This window comes from Cryptotermes secundus, unplaced genomic scaffold, assembly GCF_002891405.2.
Source record: "Cryptotermes secundus unplaced genomic scaffold, Csec_1.0 scaffold631, whole genome shotgun sequence".
In the NCBI taxonomy this organism is placed as follows: Eukaryota; Metazoa; Arthropoda; class Insecta; order Blattodea; family Kalotermitidae; genus Cryptotermes; species Cryptotermes secundus.
Genome location: NW_019742970.1, coordinates 239,645 through 260,395, shown reverse-complemented (window position 1 = coordinate 260,395; position 20,751 = coordinate 239,645). Strand labels below are relative to the sequence as shown.

Here is a 20,751-nt window from a genome sequence, read left to right as displayed (position 1 = left end):
TAACATTTCCTGGCTCCCTTCCAAGAAAAATCCCAGCAAAGCCCATATCTCTCACTTTCCACTTCAATGCCTTTAAATTGCAAATGGATATGCAGGGGGAAGGAAAACCTTTGTGCCCTTTGCCCCAAGGAATGTTTGTATAAGTAACAGCTGAAACACTGCTCCAACCTTCTTAACTTACATGAATGCACCTGAAGAAGGCAATGGACTGCATATCCAATCCACTGTAAAATCTTTCCAGTGAAATAAAATAATATTTGACGTGTCCTTCTTTGCTATTTTGACCTGAGGACACTTCATGTGTGGATACAACGTCCATTTGTAATTTCATGTACCTTATAGTCTCAGCATGTACAAGACAATCACAACGATTTCATCATATCATTCAAAATGTAACTTTTAATAGCAACGCTGAAGAACTAGTGCTTATTTACTGAATAATCCGAAAGCTTAGAGGTGCTCCTAATTACAGGTTTCACAAAAATGCTCTAATTCAAACACTGGTGTTTCCCAAGTAGCAAACATGTGACTAACATGCAGAAAAATAATCTGCTTTTATGTGCAAATCATGCAGACAAAAATTTTATGTTCTAATAATACATGCGAAAGTTTACATAATTACTTCGCACCATTATGTACAACACATTTTGTAACCATGTAACAAGATACTACAGAGCGAAAAAGTCATGAAAGTCATGTAACTGATTCACTCTTCAACGTTTATGCAAATACATGTGTGTGACAACACTCAAACATTTCCATGCAGTGTTCATGTGTCCTTCCAGTGGTGCTGGAGTCTCTGACAGTGCCACTTGCCACAACTTTTATTCACTCTGTACTTTTAAATCTACATCAGAAGGCAGAGATCTCTTAAGAAGAGAGTCTGCAAAAGCAGCAGCATATACAGCTGACAGAGGAACAAAAATTATGGAATTACCTTTTTTCTTGACAACCAGATGATGAGACTGAAGGAGACTACTACAGTGCATGATAAAATCTGTAGTCTCCGTTCAGTCTGCTTTTATTACCTTATGCTCATACCTCCCTTCCTTACTTAACTTACACGTTAACATTCAAGATATTTCCACATTTCAATATGGCTCTACTATCCACCATGTGAACATCTCTGACCAATTAAAACTTGGCTTCCAGTTGCAGTTTTAAGTTTTGCTCTTAGTAAGTTCAAATAATTTAGCTGATCTGAAGATGCATTCAGTTCACAAAGAAGACTGTTTTCTGGGATGTGATAGTCTCATACAAGTTTACTAATATTTCCGAGGAATGTATTCTGCTGCCATCTTCAGAACTGAAGACTGAGCCAAGTAAGCAACCATCAGGACGCAAACAAGAAGCTCAGCTCTCACACAGTTTTGTTCGCTATGTCCGCAACACACACTCGTTTTGTATTACATCATTTTCAAGCGAATTTAATGCCCCCACATATTTCCATGGCAGTATTTTCATGTCTAATGTAGATGAACTGCACTACAGTGTAGCCATTAAATTCAGCTGGAAATTATGCAACATGACAAATGCAGCATGGAAAAAAATGAGTGAAACAGCTTGAGGGTTTTCCCTACACACTGTTTTATGATATTCATTAATACACTGTATAAAAAGTTTAAAATTTTGTTTGTGGATGATTTCACGACACTGTCCATATTAGACTACACTAGGTCACATGCTTGAATGTTTGAGAAATGATGAACTGCAAAGAATTTGGAGAAAAGCAGTCGACACCTGACTCAGGCATCCCAGAATTTGCCTGGAATGACTGGATAAAACCATAAAAAACCTCCATTATGATAGGCAGCATACAGGCTGTACATTTTAACCATGCATCTCCTACCACTCCCACCACTATGAAATGTTACCATGTCAGATACCAATGTTCCATATTATATTGCTGAACATAAGTTCCAAAGTGTTTGTGTTTAAATATACTTCAATTAAGTATTAAGCCATGCACATTAATTTATAAACAGATATTATTTCACTAATGCTCTGTACGACAACTTATGTAACTCCAAAAAGCTGAAAAAACCTTATGGTTAATAACGAATTACAAAAATTATGCAGACATGCTGTGTCTGGCTTCTCCTACGAAAAATTTCAGGTTCAAATAAAAATTCTCCTGCATTCTATCCTACAGCAAACATTTAGTATTACACACAGCCTGAAAGTAATCTACAGAGATTCCTCTAAATCTAAGTTCAATCTACACCCAAGAAGGTTATAATTAATGTTAAGCACACCAAATTCCTTAACTCAAGTATACATCTGTATATTGTTTATGTTTAATATCTAACAAATCAGTGTATGTTAAACCAAGAGCATTATACATAAGAGTTAAAATTTATATTAAATTCTAATCATAAAACAGCAAAGCCCAATGTTCACTACCCTCTACATTTCCTTAGAAAATCTGGTTATTGTTAGCCTTGCAAACACACCAAGGATTCAAAATAATCAAGAGAAATGCAGGTTAACCAATAAGTGAAATCAAACATTTTGTATTCATGCAACACACAGCTTAAAAACAAATTAGCAGTTTCTCTCCTGCAAGTAATGCCAGCTAACAGAGTCTGAAAAATGCGTCTGTCATGCAGAAAGTACAATACAAATGTAAATACAAACTCTTGCCTCACCTTGAAGGGCTGCTCTTCAATGTCTCTATAAAATTCTTATAGGAAAAATAAATGTGGGTGGCCATTACAATATGGAAAATTAAACAGTAATTGCAAAGCAACTAATTACTTGTGAAAATATGATATACTACAAATTGCACAACTTTCAGAAATTATATAAAAAAGTCTGGTCACAGGTAGACATTGGGTCCAACTTGTGAGGGTAAACAAAATGACCATGCAAAGAATTTTACTATATTTACTGCATATATATCATGAATTTAAACAGCAGACCACACTTAACAATATTTTTGGTGACAGTTGCCCCATAGTCACCTTCAAGGTCTTCCACAGTTCAACCTATCTTCCTTAATTTTTTAAATTTTGTCTTTGGATATGGGAATATTTTTCTAAACTAATCACTTTAAGTAGAAAAACAATTTCATTATAGTGTTAATTCAAATACTTTTACTTCAAACATGTACATCCAGTCACATAGCATCAGAAGTACTAACCAACATTTGGGCTCAGACATACTGCTTACAAGAGATGGCACCAAAGCACAGAAATACCTTGCTGTTCTCCTCTGGTGCTGTTGACTCATGGCCCAAGGGTCTGGTAATTAAGTCTATTCATCTCTCTCTCTATTTTGTCATGTTCTCATCTATACAGCGAGTTTCGAAACCGCATGAAATTCTGTATATGACTCCCCATTGAGGGACACTATCAGTTGTAAGGATTCAAAAACTGCAAATCCTATTTACACATCTTGATCAGGGCAACACATTTTTCACTTGAACCGAATTATATGCTGTAAAAGACAATTTCCTGCTAATGAAGGGAAAAATCTACCTTCCTTTGTCAAATAAATTTCACTGAGGAAGAAAATTCAGACAGAATAAAATCTCTTCAGTGTTCAACAAACATGCTTATCCATTTTTCACTAACTCACAAACCTTCACATGTTAACATTCTGAGTAAAGTTTATAAGCATGCTTAGTGGGCTAGTAAATTGCTCAGTGGTTGAGCAGACCTGTTCAGCATTCAACATGTGTGTGAGTTGTATTACTCGGGGAAAATATCATATATATAGTAAATGCTGTCAGTCTTTAAGAGCCAATGGAGTAACAATATCTGTCCTCAAGAGTTTTAAACAATTGAAAGTTTAACGAACTTACAAACAGCAAAATAAACTTCACATAAACATAACCACTCAACTTGAAACTAATATCAAATTCGATGCCAGAAGCACCTAAAAGACAGTGATCATCATAATTACAAAATGATTCATTCAATACAGTTTCTGATAAAATCACATTTACTATGAACCTCAACCTCCCATTTCATAAGCATTTGTATTACTGTGGCTATTTTATTGCAGCAGTTATGTACAGAGACCTGCCTCCAACTTGCACTGAATTCAGCCCTACTAGTAATCAGAATACATACAAATTGTGAATTTTATATATATACCTGCAGGCAGATATAAAAACAATCCATTTATTTAGTAATTCTATGAATGATAAAGTAAAAACTGAAAGTTATCTAAACTTCAATTTTAACAAACAACACAAATTTCATTTTCCTCATTCAAGAGACGTGAAAAACTACAGTAAACACTGAAATTTCTATACAACAGAAACTCAAATTTCAAAAAGAAATATACCAAAATATAAACATAAAAGTAATCATCCTTCTATCCTCAATACTGCAGAGAATCAGTAAAAAATAATCTTAAGTGGCTTAAACATAAACAAATTTTCCTTGAAGCACCCATGTTTATAAAGACATTATTCTACAAACTCTTTAATTTTTGCTCCCTTCAATCATCACTCAAATTTCCAAATAATAATAAACCGAAAATTTAAATCACTATTTTCAAAAATAATTTACCATAGCACATACTACTCATCAGAAATGCAATACAAGGTTTAATGCATATTAAACTATGTTCTGTAGAAAGGACAAGAGTTTCATGGGACCCCGTATTCATAAGCTTCATGGTTCAGACAGAAATAATCCAACAACCACATTCCAGAATTAACATCTGTCTACTACTGAGAATGGATTACTCATTTGATCAAAAAAGAATATAATGGCACAAACTAATGGTTGCAAATGCAACCAGGTCTTCAAAATTCACTATAAACCCCCATGTACACTAAAAATCTTACTCTTTTATGTATTTCTGGCTGCAGAAACCCCAATCAATAGGTTCTCGTTAACAATTCCCATGAGGCAATGAAGCACCACCACCCACCAAGAGACCAACACATTCCCAATGTGAGCAGGAAGATTAATCACTCACCATTGTAAGTTGGGATGGTCCCTACAGAGCGTCCCACTGAAGATCGATAACTAGAACTCCGATCCATCAGCTCTTCATCATCCCATGGTCGAGGATGATCCACATTTCGAGAGGGAGCTGAAGCAGTTTCAGACAACACTCATGGCAATTAGGGAGAACTAGTTTCCAACAGTAACATTATTGTAAAAAGCATTCTTTCTTTGTTTAAAATGTACTACAATATCATGTTATTTACATTGCACTGTGAGAACACAGACACAAATCAGCTAACTAATACCATAAAGAGGAGTCATTCTTAAGGACCCAGCAGTTGCTCGCCTAATTCGTACATTTCCTGCCCTTAAAGGAATGTAAACAATCATTACTGTTCATAGAAAACTTCTTGCGAACCTTATTCTGAGCCACATGAAGCCAGCTCACATTCTCACAACCTAATTATGCACTAGCCATATTTATATTAACCTCCCATTTATGCGTAGATTTCGTAAGTGGTGTCTCCGCTTCAGGTATCTTTACTTGAACGCTGTGTGTATTTTCCTTCAGTCCCATGTCACCCTGAATTTCTTACAACTGTCTGAGCATTTCCTCTCATGCACACTTTCATTCTGCATTAAAATGAACTGATCATCTGGGAAATAATATTTACAATTAAACACTGTATGAACTTAAGCATTTATACTCAATTTTAAGCTCTCAGAGCAGCGGCTACAAAGAGTACTACCTTCTGAGATGTAACACTGTGTAGCAAGGTGCAAGTGCACTGACGTTTCAGAGGAACATACTGCCTCCATCTTCACGATCAAAGTGTGAGCATACCCATTACATATACTTATGATTTCTCTACCGCTTCATCACATTTACTGCTATAAAAATGCCTCTTTTCAAGTCCACTTAGTTCCTCTCATGTTAAGCTGGTTCATTCTGAGCTTCTTCGAGATCAGAAGGCCCTATCTAAATGGCTGTTTCCTGTGTTTGCGTATAGTCTGCTCTGCTTACTCTCTGACCCTGACAATGGAGCGGTTATGTTCCTCCAAAATGTTGGCAGACTTCAGCTTCTATCAGACTTACAGGCATTGACTGGAGACTCATAGCGGAGACGGTACGCGGGCTCACGTGCAGCAGATGGGGTTCTTGATGCGTTGCGAGGATCAAGATGTGCCAACTTCCACTGTCGCAGTTTCTCGCGCTCACGCACATTCTGCAGGAACACCTTTCCGATACCAGTTGCAATCTTACTCAATTCCTCCTCCTCTTTCTGTTTAAGAGACATGCAAATATTAGGAATCAATTCTTTTGATGCGATTGTTCAACTTGGAAGCTCTGTGGTTCATTCTACCCTAAAACTTTACTTGCTTCCTAGTGTTCCTGAAAGCAAAGTTCACAATGAGTGAGGCAACCACATCACAGCCTATTTCCTAACACACACAGCAAGGGCTTATAACGTGCCCTGCCAGACCCTCTACATATATATCACAGGTGAAACTAAATCACCTTGAGTTTCCGGTCTTCTATTTTCTCCATATCCTCCTTCTTCTCCTTGCCATCCACCTCATCCTCTTCGTCAGAGTCTGGAACACCTCTGTACGTGTCCGACCACCTCCTCCGCCGTTCTACAGAAGAAGTCACCACATTAGTATTCAGTCATGTCTAAATGTCTACCAACAACAGATATGTTTGTTTATTTAGTGAGTTTAGAAGGTTGTAGCATGGCTGAAGATATACAGCATCAAATTACTGTCGGGTCGACCCTTCGGTCTACTCAGCCTCTAACAGAAATGAGAACCAGGAATATTCTTGGAATGTTTTTGAGGGTTAAGGGCGGCTGGAGCGTAGGGTTGAAAACCTTACCGCCATCTATGCGCCAATGTCTAGAAAATGAGGGAACCTCAACCTCTCAAAACCCTATGGGCCTCCACGGCCTGTTACAGGGATACCTTTACTTTTCTTTATAGCAAGTTCATTCATGTAAGTTCAAGTTATAAATATAAGATTGTGGGATTCAAGCTTTTCACAGCAGAGGTTACGCTGCAATAGGCGGCCACATATTCTGTTGAAATTCAAATGACATGACCTTCAACAGATTACATCGTGTTATATCACACAATACAGATGTCTACATTTTCTAAGCTTTCCTCTGAACAATGAATTGTATGGCACAATATAATTTTGAGCACACACACCCGGATCTGTGTAGGGGTATGGTGGGGCAGGGAAATCATCCCTCTCTATCTTTGGCTTCTCTCCTGGCCCGGGTCGCTTGGCTGCTGGGAAGTGTGCCAGCTCAATGGGCTCCTCATTGTTCATGTGTGGAGACCTGGGACGTGGTGTCTCTGTCCTGATGCTGTCCACAAGAACCTTCATGCCAGACTTGGAACCAGCCTTGTTCAGTGTGAACTTGCCACTGCTCCTTGAGTGTGCAGCTGCAAACAGTACATTAATATTACTGAAGGTAGGAATCCAAAACATGGCGTGAAATGGATTTGTTTCACTCACACTTGTGTCCAGTGACAGGTTTTCAACACCTGTGCTTAATGGACACCATGAAGTCTGATGTCAGGGTCATCCCTAACACTTCAATCTCGTGACCTTCAGTGAGTTCCACTGAAACTGGCCTGTTAATTTAAAAGCTACAGCCTCTCGTGAACAAGGTAACAAATTTTTGGAACCCACAGAAGTGGAATTGGGGGGGGGAGCAAGAAATTTATGATTCCCCACAGCATCCAGACCAGCTTTACAGCCCAATCCCAGCCTCCCATTCAGTAGGTACTAAGGCTCTTTCCCTTGGAGTAAGGCAGGGTACAGACTAGCGAGCTGTTGCATGTAACGTAATGGTTACTGTAACGTCTTTGTATGGACGACACGTCCATGGACGTCATGTAACCAGCTGTGAGCGACCCGATCCATAGTGCTCGTGGTGAGCTCGCCATGAAGACATAGTGATTCGCAACGCTACTCCTGGCTCGGAGGAAACGTACACATTTACGAGTATGCGACCATGGCGTCCATGAGCCTACTGCGAGTCCCTTTGTGTTCGCAGAAAAACCGACAAGGCAGTGGATCGCCAGTCATGTTACAGAGCGCGCTCGAAGTACGCTCGAGAGCGTGGTTCAGAAGGCATCCACACTAACAGAATGTGGTTACAGTAACTGTTGCGTTACATGCAACATCTCGCTAGTGTTTATGCGCCCTAAAGCAGCACGGACATGAATTTAACAATTCATCTCAATCTAGTGGCAGGTTAAGAATGATGGAGTTTATACCTCCAATCACCCATGAAACATCATGGCATGGTTCCTAATTAAGAACGAAGACATTACCTTCTTCTCTGTGAATTATTTTATGACCCTTCAGTATCTGTGTTATGTAGTATTAAACAGTATGACAGGTCAATTAAAAATGATCCCAATGGAAGCAGTCTGCCATACTGGAAGTATCATCCTAGAATTTGCCTGAAAGGATTCAGAAAATTCATGAAAAATCTCCATCAAGGTACCTGGAGTCCTGGCCCAGATCCCAACTCAGCATCCTTCTGAATATAAACCTGGAGCATTATCACTGGACAAATCTCTTGGATAGTTTTATGTATCATGGCAGTATGCTGCAGTTGTTCTTGTAATACTCACACGAAGGTCTGTGAAAGTGCGGTGAGGTTGGGGGCTTGTCATACGGGTCAATGGGTCGCTTCAGGTATCCCTGTGTGGGTTCTTCTGTCAGGTAGCTGTATGTGTAGATGCGACTGATGTCCTCTGGGTACTGGTTGCTCTTGTACTCACGCAGGATGAGGCCGGGACTACCAGTGCGCTGATAACCACCGGAGTACTGCAAACATAACATCTGCTGGGTTCTTCACAAAATATGCAATAACCTGATCAAGCAGCCTGGGAATAAAGGTTACCACTCACGTCCATCTAGTACCAAGATTACGAATGCATGGAGCTCAGCCTCCATTATCTTATATATCTCCACTGTATGCTGTAACTGCAGGGATTACTTTGACTTACCTATATATATATTTGAGAAATGATCACAGATTTAGATTACATTTATACTAACTCTTTTAAAGAGTAATTTAATTGCTGTGTTCCGTCTACACAACTCTAAGAATGTCTACCATCCAACTGGTCATCATCAATACTTGCAAGTGTTTTTGAATTGCACCCATTTTAACTAACATTTTCGCCCATATTTACAATCGTTTCTGTCTATTATCTGTGCTGGATTCATTGACATAATTCATAAAATTATAAAGTAGATTAGGTAAACATGGTCCCATAACATTGAACTAAAATCAGGTAAAATATAGTGTGAGTGGGATTAATAATAATAATAATAATAATAATAATACAAGTGGGATTAATAACGTGAGTAAGTTATTCTTAATGTATGTTTATTTTTATTAGATTCTTTTACCTTACATTATTATTTATGTTTATTGATTGATGTATATGACTTTGATCTTGTATATGCATATTGATATCTGTATTCAAAGGACAATTTCCACATCCTGGTTTTTTTTAACTTGTAGGGATATATATGGAAAATAAATGGACAATGAGACAATGAGTGAAAAGCACTATAAGGGTGTAGTCCCTTCTTCCCCATGTTAGCTCGGTGCTGATTAGCATTCGTGACACATGTAACTCGCAGTTTTACAGACTACATGCTGCAAGAAGCTCGTCAGTCACGAGTACACGGATCCCATTCAAGAAAGCGTAACAAATACAACAATGAACCAGTGACATGAAAATTTCATATTTTTTGTATCACTTGTAGACTGCATAAAACCACTTGTTCAGTGAGAAGTTCCAATAATAAAAATTTTTATAAGTTACAAAGCATTATTTTAAACAATAAAATAACATGTAATTTGCATTTTAACTGCCAAATGTATAACACAATAAAACAGATTTAATCTAACCAGAGACAAACATTTGGTAGTGTAAACAGAGTTTGATGAGCTATAAATAATAACTTTTTAAATAAAAAATATTTTATTAAACAAGAAAAATTTGGTATGGTAACAGTGAATATATTAAAAAATCAAAACCTGAAGTGGTGAAAATGCACTATATTTCCAGCTAACTGGAGAATATTTCAGAAATATCATTTACAATCCAAATGACAAAACACAACATTTACAAAAACAGAAGACACGTTAAGTAAATGAAAATATAGAAATATGACTGTAAGCAACCCTCCTTGCTGATGTACACAGTTTAAGCAGTTTCCCCAAAATAAATGCATAACTGGTGAGCTGGGAAGGGAGGAGAATGGGATTCCCAAAACAAGTGACAAACAGCACGCATATATGAACTCAAGTTATTATTTGTTCTGGACTACATCTGTCATCTTAGTATTCTGAAAGACACATTCTGTGAACTGATGTGTCTATTCTCAGCTGAAGTGGTGGACAGGCATCATCTACTCAACTTCAGAAATGGTGTGTTCTTTCAGAATACCAGGATGATGGGCAAGGTACAGGCACCCATTAATCCCCAAGCATAACATATGAGCATCACAACCCTCTAGAACTGACAAATGTACTCATCAATTCAGTGACTTCCTTAGAATGCAGATACTGTTTTATGTGTAACTTTGAGAATAGAATGAGTCTCCTTCACATCTGAACAGCACATCATCAGTCTCCACAAAAATGCAAACATTTTAACATAAAGTTACAGATAATACGTACACAGTTTTCGTACTATTAGAAATTTAATATCCTTGGACACACACACACACTTTTGCCATCAGATGAAGTTAAAACTTAGTTCTTGTGCGCACAAAGGGACACAAACAGATCATTACATCTGGCAGAGCCGTGATGTCAGCCTGCAATTTGCTCGCTCACAGTTCATGAAAATTTGGGGACTGCAAATTTGGAATACACGTCTTGCACCAATCAAGCACACCCAAGTAAATTTATTCTTACAAACGTCTGTAACATCTAGTGCATGTCATGCTGTAGGTACTAAAGTCATAAATTGGGCCACGCCATAGCTCAAGCAGTTAGTCATTGGCTTCCCACCGCAGTAGCCCGGGTTCAATCCTGGGTCTGGTCAAGCGGCATTTGTGGTGAGCAAAGTGGCACTGGGACAGGTTTTCTGAGTACTTCGGTTTCCCCTGCCAATCTTCATTCCATCAAATTCTCAATCATCACAATCACCTGGGGCAGTTACAATAGGCCAATCAGTGGCTGCCATGCTGAGTGGACCCAACTGGACTCCACTCCCCACTATGCGAATTAAAAAGAAAGGGAAAAAGTCACAACTTTCCGCTTTTTGCTATATATATATCTTCTTTTTATAAAACATGATACACTGTGTTTCCTATCACATAAAATCCCCACTTCTTAATTTAAAAAATATATGCTTCATATGCAAGAATTGGTGCAATTCTCATGTATGTATCGCCCACTTCAATGGGTCATATAAAACGGAATAGGAATGACTAAAGAATTTAGCAACCTTTGCCCACAACGATACCATGAAACGCCATACAATTTTGAAAGGACCACCTGAAGACAGAATCAATATATATGCAAAATTATACAGAACTGTAAATGCAAGCCGTTAATATATGTGCCATTTTAGTTCTTTAACCAGTCAAAATGTTTTTTCCTTCCTTTTTTGAGCTCCTAATCTGTATAGGTTTCTCAAACGAGGTTCAAAATCTTTCATATGCAAAAATATGCCTATTTTACTAGGATAAACTATGAACATGCGGGCAAACCTAGCAGTGTTTCTTTAAAAGTTCATAAATAGAATTCTATAAATGTAAAATCCATCAAAATTCCATTGAGTGAACTTCAGAAATGAAGTGCAAATTTGGGAAACAAATAAGTCAGAGAAAGTGTAAATTCAGTTAAGATTTTACATTGTTCTTAATAGTATTTATTGAGATGGGACAAAACAATAAGTGTATAAAATTTATAAGAACATAAAATCCATTAGAGCCAAATCAAAGTTTCAGAATAATCAGATGTTTTATGAATATTTCATATCAATCAGGGATTAGTATGTCTGGATACACAGAGAATAAACACATCAGCATGGAGGGTTGATGTAAGTATGTACAGTTTGTGTTACTAACCTTTCTGGACAAACTATTACATGGGCTATACAATGAACCATTAAGACTAGGCGTGCGGGAACGAAGAGAAAACTGCAAAAACCAAACAACACTGCTAATAACAGACTGCTACATAAATTAACGTAAAAATCAATAACATTAAAACAATTAATAAATATTAACATGCATCAAGAACTTAAGTTCACATGCACAGCTAACATAACACTAAAGACCATGCTTACATGACATTTCTTAGTTAAATAAACAAAGCATAAAATTAGACCTGGTTAAAACATATATATATATGCAGAACTGGGAGATACTAAATTTAATAACGAACTTCCACAAATAATTTAATCTGCGTGAAAAGATTCATGGTAACATGACATGGCCTACGTCTGTGAGTACTCTATGAACTTGAGGGCACATAAGATATGTCTTACAAGCGGACATGTCTAATGGCCTACCCTTCCACATCTTTCTCTACAATTTTCATGCTTTCAGCTGTATAGTTTTGATGATGATTTCATGTTAAAACTCCAGGCAAAACTGTATTGATAAAACAGGAATAACAACAACAATAATAATAATAATGTGGCTAAATCTGAACCTGAAATACTCGGGTACAGCCTGCACTACAGTTTGGAAGCTGAGCAGATAAAAAAATATATATGAGGTAGGTCAGAAATGAACCAAATTCAGCAAGTATATCTCAGAGAGTTAATTTCAAAAATTATATTCAGTAATTCACTTAGAAATTAAAATACAAAGTAAACCTAATCTCAATGAACTGATGATAACATTTTTACAAACATCCATTTATAAAACTGTAACAAACTGTTAGAAAAGGCAAGACCAGCTGTATAGTGTGCTTAAAATGACTTTATTTTTCCTTTGAGGAAGATAAGGAAATACTCGAGCACTATTTTCAGCCATCAGGAATCAAAAATTACTCTGTGAATGGTACTAACAGCCCACCCTTCCCAGTATTCAAATTTTACATATTTCACTACATTTTACTGTGTTAAAATGAACAAAGCCCTTTTAACTTTAATATATTCTAGAATGTAGGGGGAGCAATGTTAATACACAGTTTTTAAAATATCTTAGTATTCACCATTTGAATATGGTTAATGCTATAAGCTGCCTTTGGGAGAATGTCTTATCAAATCCTGCAATAAACTAACTGGCATTCTGTGACCATGTAATGGCAAGGAAATGTGTCCCAGTTCTTCTATAACATCCACTGTATCATTTCTGTAATCGCAACATAAATGGGAGAAGTCTGTTACACCATTCAGTACAGTTTAACATGTGAAGTGAGACTTGTGCCACTATGATGGCTGCTTGCCTGCATTTCACTAGCAGAGCTGCTCATATGGTCAAAATCACGACCACTCTCCTTGCCAGATTCCCCATCTGTGCAGTGGCCATTTTCCAGTGGGCCATTCACCACAGTGCCATTTTCTGTTGGACCAGGCCCACAGCGGGGATGCCAGATGGCTGTACCTGTAGAGAATTCAACACCAAGTTAAAATTTAAAATCAGAAAGTTTGAATTTTGATGATGAACAAATACACCATTCTCTTAGGTTTACAGTTCTCATGGCAGTAACAACGTTGAGTACTGTTGTGTGGAATGCGATTTCATGTAGTCTGGCAGGTCATCAATGTTTCAGAGGATTGTACTGTCTGCTTGCTGGCTTACTCTCTGACCCTAGAGCTGAGAGGCAATGTTTTCCTCTGTAAAGCAGCACACTTCTTCCGGACTGCACAGCATCACTGAACTAACATAACAGCAATGCTGTAGGCTTGTATTCAGGAGGTGTTCAGCTCAATTCTCAGAAGGGACATTGGTCTATCGTGGTTTCCTCAGTAACTCCACACAAATGCTGAGATAGTGCCACGATTAGGTAACAACTGCTTCCTTCAATAGACTTTCAAATTCATCAATCATCCATCCATTCAGAGCTATAGAGTCCACCTACTAAACTGTTGTTTAAAATACCCTAATTGGAGGGATGTGAGTATTTTATCTGGGATCTTAAAAAAAATGGAAGTATATTTTCTGCCAATGCCTGACAGTGAAGATGTAACACAATGCCAAAGTATGATTTTCATTATTTACACACAAGTTTATTAAATTTTTTCAAATAATTACACAACCGGCTTAGATAATTAATAGGGTCTCATGTGGTAAAGTTGTTCTTGGATGTTACACCATGCAACTGGGTAGACAGACAGTATTCTGACAGGACTGGCCGTGTACAATCTTCTAGTAGAAAAGTACCCTGATGATAGGGTAGCAGATTGCTCCAGAATGTTAGTTCATGACTACCGAACTGCATGGCACCATACCACAGAAAATCACTACCTTCAGAGCACTTCTTGAGAGGCTAACAGTTTTCCAGCTAGTCAAGAAATGCTCAGCCCCTTATGGAACTCACAGGTTCATTATTATGTTCACAGCAACTGCAAAATCCATTAGCTGAAAAAATTAAGTCAGTTCCTTAAATTCAAGCATATATGATTTATAATTAATTTCTATCACTGATGATAAGTAAATATGAGAATACAGACTAACAAATGCAATACTTGCCCTGTAGGTACATTTCCTCGCCATCGCCAAATGGATCACCACATTTGGTGCACCGAGCACAAGTAGGATGAAAGTGATGGTTGTCTCCAGCCTGTACAAACAGAAATTCTATGAGATTTCCATAATGACCACTTGGGCTCCTACAGTACACCTTTTAGTTGGAAAGTGCTCCCACTGAACTTACCTTTCCTTCTGTCTCGTGAATTTTACAAACAACAGTGACACAGCACCAGCAACATGTTAATATAACCTTGCTATCATATTCAAGGTAAATAAATCCTAAAGCAGTAATGAAAACCAGTAACTGTATACAGACAGTTTAGTTAAATTGGTTACATGGTTACACATGATACAACTAAGACTGATTAAGTATTGCAAATGTGAAACTAGAGAACAAAATGGGAGACTGAATTTGTGTGCCATAAAAAATAAACTGAACGTATTTACAGCACATATTTATCTGCAGTTTCCTTTGTAACACTCAAAGTATCTAAACCTCATCAGCATGCAATGGTGGGATCATTCTTCAGTAAAGAAAATGAAAGAATTTGTAAGGAACAACTGTGGTGAAATAAACGTACCATCCTGGCATTTGCCCGAAAGCAGGAAAACCATGAAACACCTTAGTCAGGGTAACCAATGTCTTGAATGAGGATCAAACCAAGCACCTCCTTAACATGAGTCAAATACACTGCCACTAAACCACCCCACTTGGTTTTCAGTTTTATGCTTTGGCTGTATGGATTAAGACTATGAATGTGTAAAGGATAAAATACCTCAGAAGAAAAATAACCGATGATCTTCAACGATAATGAGAGAGCTAGTCAAAGTGAGATAGCAAAATAAGTTCTAAGGACATTACTTTGATGCTGACAGTTCTGCACTCACCTGCAGGACCTTGCCTGATATGTATCGGCTACAGTAGGCACACTTCACACCAAACTGCTTCTGGTAATCCTTCTCGCAATACGGAATGCCATCTCTGCAACAGCAGCAGAATTTAGTTCAACTGCACAGTACGACTTACATGGTCAGACGAATAAGTTTAAAGTCTAGTATTTTTAAAAGCTGCAAATACTAGCTACCTATAATTTTTCAAAGTAATCTCTCTCCAATTCTTTACCATGTTCCCAGCACTTTGGTCTATTAAAAAAACAGTTTTTCATAGATGACTTAATGTCCTCAATGTCCGATAAACATTTTCATTTCAGCAGACTCCTGAATTTTGCAAACAGCCAGAAGGTAGAGCCAAGCCAGGAGACTACGGGTGAATGATGCATTGTGGAGATGCCTTTTTCCTGCTAAAAACTGCGACACTTGAAGCGAAGAATGTGGTGGAGTGTTGCAATGGTGAAGAATCAATGAGCGATCTCTCCACATCTCTCCTCAATTGCGAGTCATGGCATCAATAAGCCTTATCAACACTTCCATGTTGAATTTTTCATTTCCAGTGGTCCCTCTGGGTACAAATTCGAAGTGGATGATACTGCTGATGTCAAAAGAAGCAGATCATCATTTTGACCTTAGACTTTGACATCTGTGGCTTCTTTGGCCTGGGGAATTCTTCGATCTCCACCATACGGACTGTCGTTTTGCCAGTTGGTGACTTCTGCAGATTAATATAAAATTTCACATTCACTTTCTGTTCCATCATAGACTTAATTTTCACGTCTGAGCTGACACACTGATCTGAAGAGCTACTATTCACAGCTATCCAGACTCCCCATGTGAGCTGTGTCTTGTTGCATCACCTAACATTCCATGGACCATCATTGCCAGATTGCCAGGCATTAAATTAAAAACAAGTCTTCAAGCTTATTTGCCCAACCTTGCATACTTAAACTACACACTTGTCCATAAATAGCAATTTCCACATTAAACTCATGGTCCATGCACCTGTGTTAACTGCAGATACATAAAGCAAAGTTAGTGTAAGCATTTTCTTATGATTAAATATAATGGAAGACCATTATATGTTGCTGACTGAATGGATAGCTAGAGACGAAACTGCTGAACAAACCAAATTAACTTAAATAAACTAGACTAACCAAATTCTTTCACTGACCCATTCACTCTGTGTAGGAAAATAATTTTGAAGAAGCTAATAGTTGCACAGTTAGTCATTAAATCTCCTGCCTTTTATGGAATATTAAGGTTCATTAAAAATGGAGTGACATAAAATTTTTCTGTATGCACCAGAACATGATCAAGAAAAGTACACCTATTACATGCAATTTATTATTTTTGTTCAGAAACTGATTTTAAGTAACAAAACTCTATAGGTCACCTTTAAATTTTAAGTACATCTGTTCAATTAATTAATGTTAACCTTCCATTTCTTTTTCAGTAGCTGCTTTAAATAGAATCTGTCCCTGGTTCTGTACTACAAATGAAATGAAGATTGTCTCCAAGAGTGTCTCAATAACACTGCCTTCAATTTGAGGTTCTAATGGCAGTGAGTGTAACGAATGAGTGCTATGTTCTGGGACATGTCACTTATGAATCGGAAGAATTTGCTGCCTGCACTTCAGGTTCCAAGATTAAAACAAAAAAGCAACCAGCAACTACAAGAATTTTTAGCAGACTACATTTCATCACATTTTAGAAAACAGCATTCTTCAATACAATGTACTGATTTACCTTGTGACATAATTAGTTCCATTATAAGCCTTAAGGCAACCTCAGTCAGAAGTTCTGACTGGTCATTACCTAAATACGAAGCAGGAGAGGGTGGGTACATGTTACACCTGAAACAGAAACATCAATGAGGCCAGATGACTACTCACTTCCCCATGTATTCTCCATGCAGAACTGAGTCGCATGTGCGACACTTGAAGCACCAGATATGCCACTGTCTCTCTAAGGCAATCAGTGCCTGTCCTTCCTTCAGCTCTTCCTGACATCCAGCACACTCTGTAAGCAATACACAGAATTACAGTCATCAAACAACATTCGATGGTTACAGTGAACAAGGCCAAACTGTTTAGAATATGGCACTAACAATGAGAGTGTACAACCATAACATTAAAGATTCAAGGAAGATAACTTACATAAAAAATAAAATAAAAATCAGACAAAGGTACTGATTTAATACTGGCGAGCTTTTATATGTGACACAGAGGAACTCAAAACGTTGTAAAGTATTATTCAACTTCAAAATTCATAGAAATTACAGTAGTCCTTTACTATACGTAACAAATTTTAGAAATTCTGCCACAGTATACAAAAAGGAGACAAATCTACATTTTACATAGCCACTATGTTGCTACTGTTATGAATACACACGGCTTTACCAGAAGTTGCATGTTTTTCTGCATCTGTAGTAAAAAGGACTTCACAAGCCATCAGGGATACTAATGAGAGATATTTCTATCTAAAGTCTGCACATCTACAACAAAAGTAGAAATTTTAATATGAGCTGGCATCTACTAGGATAACCTAATTCCTGTCTCTCATAAATTCATAATCTGATTCAGTAGTTAGCAATGAGAGTACATGGACAACACCGTCTGCTATGGAAAACCAATAATAATCCTTTCAAAAAGCAGCTTCAAAAAACAGAAAGTGAATCTTCTGCCCCAGTACACACTTTGTCCATCATTATTTCTCATTTTGGTTTTGAAATGTCTTTCATTACTGAATATATAAGTATTTTGTAAACTGTGTAGCAATATATTTTAAATTCCTTGCAGGCATAAAATGAAATGAAAGTAACTGTAATTTAGGGCCACGCCATAGCTCAAGATGTTAGTCGCTCGCTTCCCACCGCGGCTGCCCAGGTTCATTAGGCCAGAAATGGCTGCAGTACAAGGGACTTAGTCCCACCCCACTAGCAATAACAAAAAAATAAATAAATAAAAGTGTAATTAATATAAATCTTTAATGAAGTGATTAGAAATTTTATTAAAAGTATGTTTAAAATAATCCTTGTACACAAACATTACAGATAATGAAAATTAAGAGACAATTTTCTATATTACAGACATCACTTTGCACTTGACCATCTGCACTTATTAGAATCTTTTAAATTCCCTAGCACAGATTTTGCTCTATCAGCCATCTTCAGGGCCAGCGAAGATACGTGACATGCCAAAACACATCTGCTAGTGAATTTATTGTGGTAGGTGCAATGGTTATTCACAGGAAGCAAACTTGATAATGCACAACACATATGAATTCCATCAGATTTAATGTTGTCTGTTAGGTACAGAGGCATAGCCCCTAAACTAACTATGCTAAAAGCCGGAAGGTTGCGATTTCAAGTCCAAATGAGGTAATTGAATTTTTTTCGATTGACCTAATCCTTCCAGCTGCACTATGGGCCAGGGGTCAACTCAGACTCTAACAGAAATGAGTACCAGGAATTAATTAAATAATTCTTCTGGGGAGTAAAGGGCGGCCAGCGCGTAAGACTGACAACCTTACCGCCATGTTTGAGCTGATTGTCTACATAATGTGGCACCTTCAACGTCTCACAACCCTATGGGTCTTCACGGCCTCGTACAGGGATAGCTTTACTATTTTCTTTTAAATGTTGGGTAAAGTAGTAGGAAGATAAACTACACTGTATTGGTCATCACTATTGCAAACACAGTAAAACAGTTTTCACTTCAAACAAAACAATGTTTACCTGGACCACTGGCACTGGATGGGCTTGCTTGAAGGGACTGTGTTTCCCGCACTGGAATCTGAACACACTTCTGGCACAAAACTTCCTTTCCTGTGTATGTAACACGCTGCCCAGAAGGGAACGGCTGCCTGCAACGAGACATCACAAGCTCTGTTATCGCATCTGTCAATATTAACATTTCACCTGAAATTAGCTTCAAGGTCTGTGCATGCACACACCAATCATCAACATGGCCAATTATCATGCTTATTTACACAAGCATTTCTATGTACATCATACTGACTCAGCACTTACATAATTTTAAATAAACACAATCTCAATTTACAACATGAAACCCATCTCCAACAGAACAACTTTTTGCCAAAGTCACCAAAAAAGTTCTAAAAAGTGTGCTTCTCGCTACAGACTTCAGAAAACCATACTACGAATGTTAATGTGCCACATTATGCATATTTCACAAAAAGCTACAGTTTTAGTACCACTGATCTGTTAGAAGTTCTTCTATTTCAAAGCACTGGAACATATAAAATGGAACCAACGTTAGACATTACTGGAAATATTATCGTTACTGTTCCTGTTATAATTGCTGCTGAACATGAACATCAAGCAATGTACTAAAGAGACTCTCACCTACATATCAGATACATTACATAATGATGAAGTTTCTGTTCCAAACTCCTACAGTATTGTTGCAGTACATAAATCAAGGTTAAAACAGACAATAAATGAAACATGCTGCACATGTGCACAACTATGAAATGTAAGAATCAAATTTTACCCTGGTATGACTTGTAAATAATACGTTTAAACAACACAATACACTGAAAATTCTGGATCAGGCATGTTTCTTGCAGAAAACAGATGAAATAAACTCAGCGGTTTTTATGTATGATAAACAAAAATAATCAGCGAACTTTTAATGATTCAAAATGGAGGTATGAACTGTACAAACTACAGAAGGAATTTTCTCAGCATATCAGATATTTGGGACACAAATACATTAATGTATTTTTAAACTGCTTCTATGCATTAAATTAGAAATAAACACTGAAATGATGCGTAATCAGAACTCATTTGATAAATGGTAACAAAACATGAAATGTGCTCCTGAACCTCAAGATTTCATAACCATGATATTGAAGAATCGTCCTCCTCATCCACAAAGATCCACACCCACCTGCATCTGGCACATGTAAAGCACTTCTGGTGGTAGGTATTTCCAAGTGCAGACACCACCTCCCCCTCTACATAGTCACCACAAATAGCACATTTGGTACCGAACTGGTTCTGATAGTCAGAGGTGCAGTAATAGTTGCCATCCTTACAGAAGAAGCCACCCTGGGCCAACGAATTCTTGCACACTGCAACAATAAATCAACATCTTTAATTTTTAGTTTAATTTAGATTGTCAATATTAAATTCTGAAAATTGACACTTAAAGACACCAATGCCATTACTTTCTGGATCTGCTTAACAGAAATGCATATAAAATTTGTAACATTTGGTCCCCCCCCCCT

At 37.5% G+C, this 20,751-nt stretch overlaps 1 protein-coding gene across 10 annotated transcripts in view; it reads right to left on the bottom strand.

The window, feature by feature from the left end:
- The window catches only part of LOC111873584 (actin-binding LIM protein 3), a 137,311-nt gene that overhangs the window by 18,743 nt on the left and 97,817 nt on the right, over positions 1–20,751 (bottom strand). For 9 of the 10 annotated variants that reach the window (XM_023868414.2, XM_023868418.2, XM_033755124.1 and 6 more), the window contains 12 exons: positions 20,412–20,595; positions 19,235–19,362; positions 17,391–17,517; positions 15,493–15,586; positions 14,605–14,695; positions 13,358–13,515; positions 12,028–12,099; positions 8,559–8,754; positions 7,116–7,355; positions 6,427–6,545; positions 6,004–6,190; positions 4,936–5,052 (listed from right to left, as the gene is read on the bottom strand). In XM_023868414.2, the coding sequence (XP_023724182.1) occupies positions 4,936–5,052; positions 6,004–6,190; positions 6,427–6,545; positions 7,116–7,355; positions 8,559–8,754; positions 12,028–12,099; positions 13,358–13,515; positions 14,605–14,695; positions 15,493–15,586; positions 17,391–17,517; positions 19,235–19,362; positions 20,412–20,595 (1,713 nt within the window). The remainder of the gene's footprint in view (positions 1–4,935; positions 5,053–6,003; positions 6,191–6,426; positions 6,546–7,115; positions 7,356–8,558; positions 8,755–12,027; positions 12,100–13,357; positions 13,516–14,604; positions 14,696–15,492; positions 15,587–17,390; positions 17,518–19,234; positions 19,363–20,411; positions 20,596–20,751) is intronic. The other variant, XM_023868413.2, reaches the window with a different exon arrangement.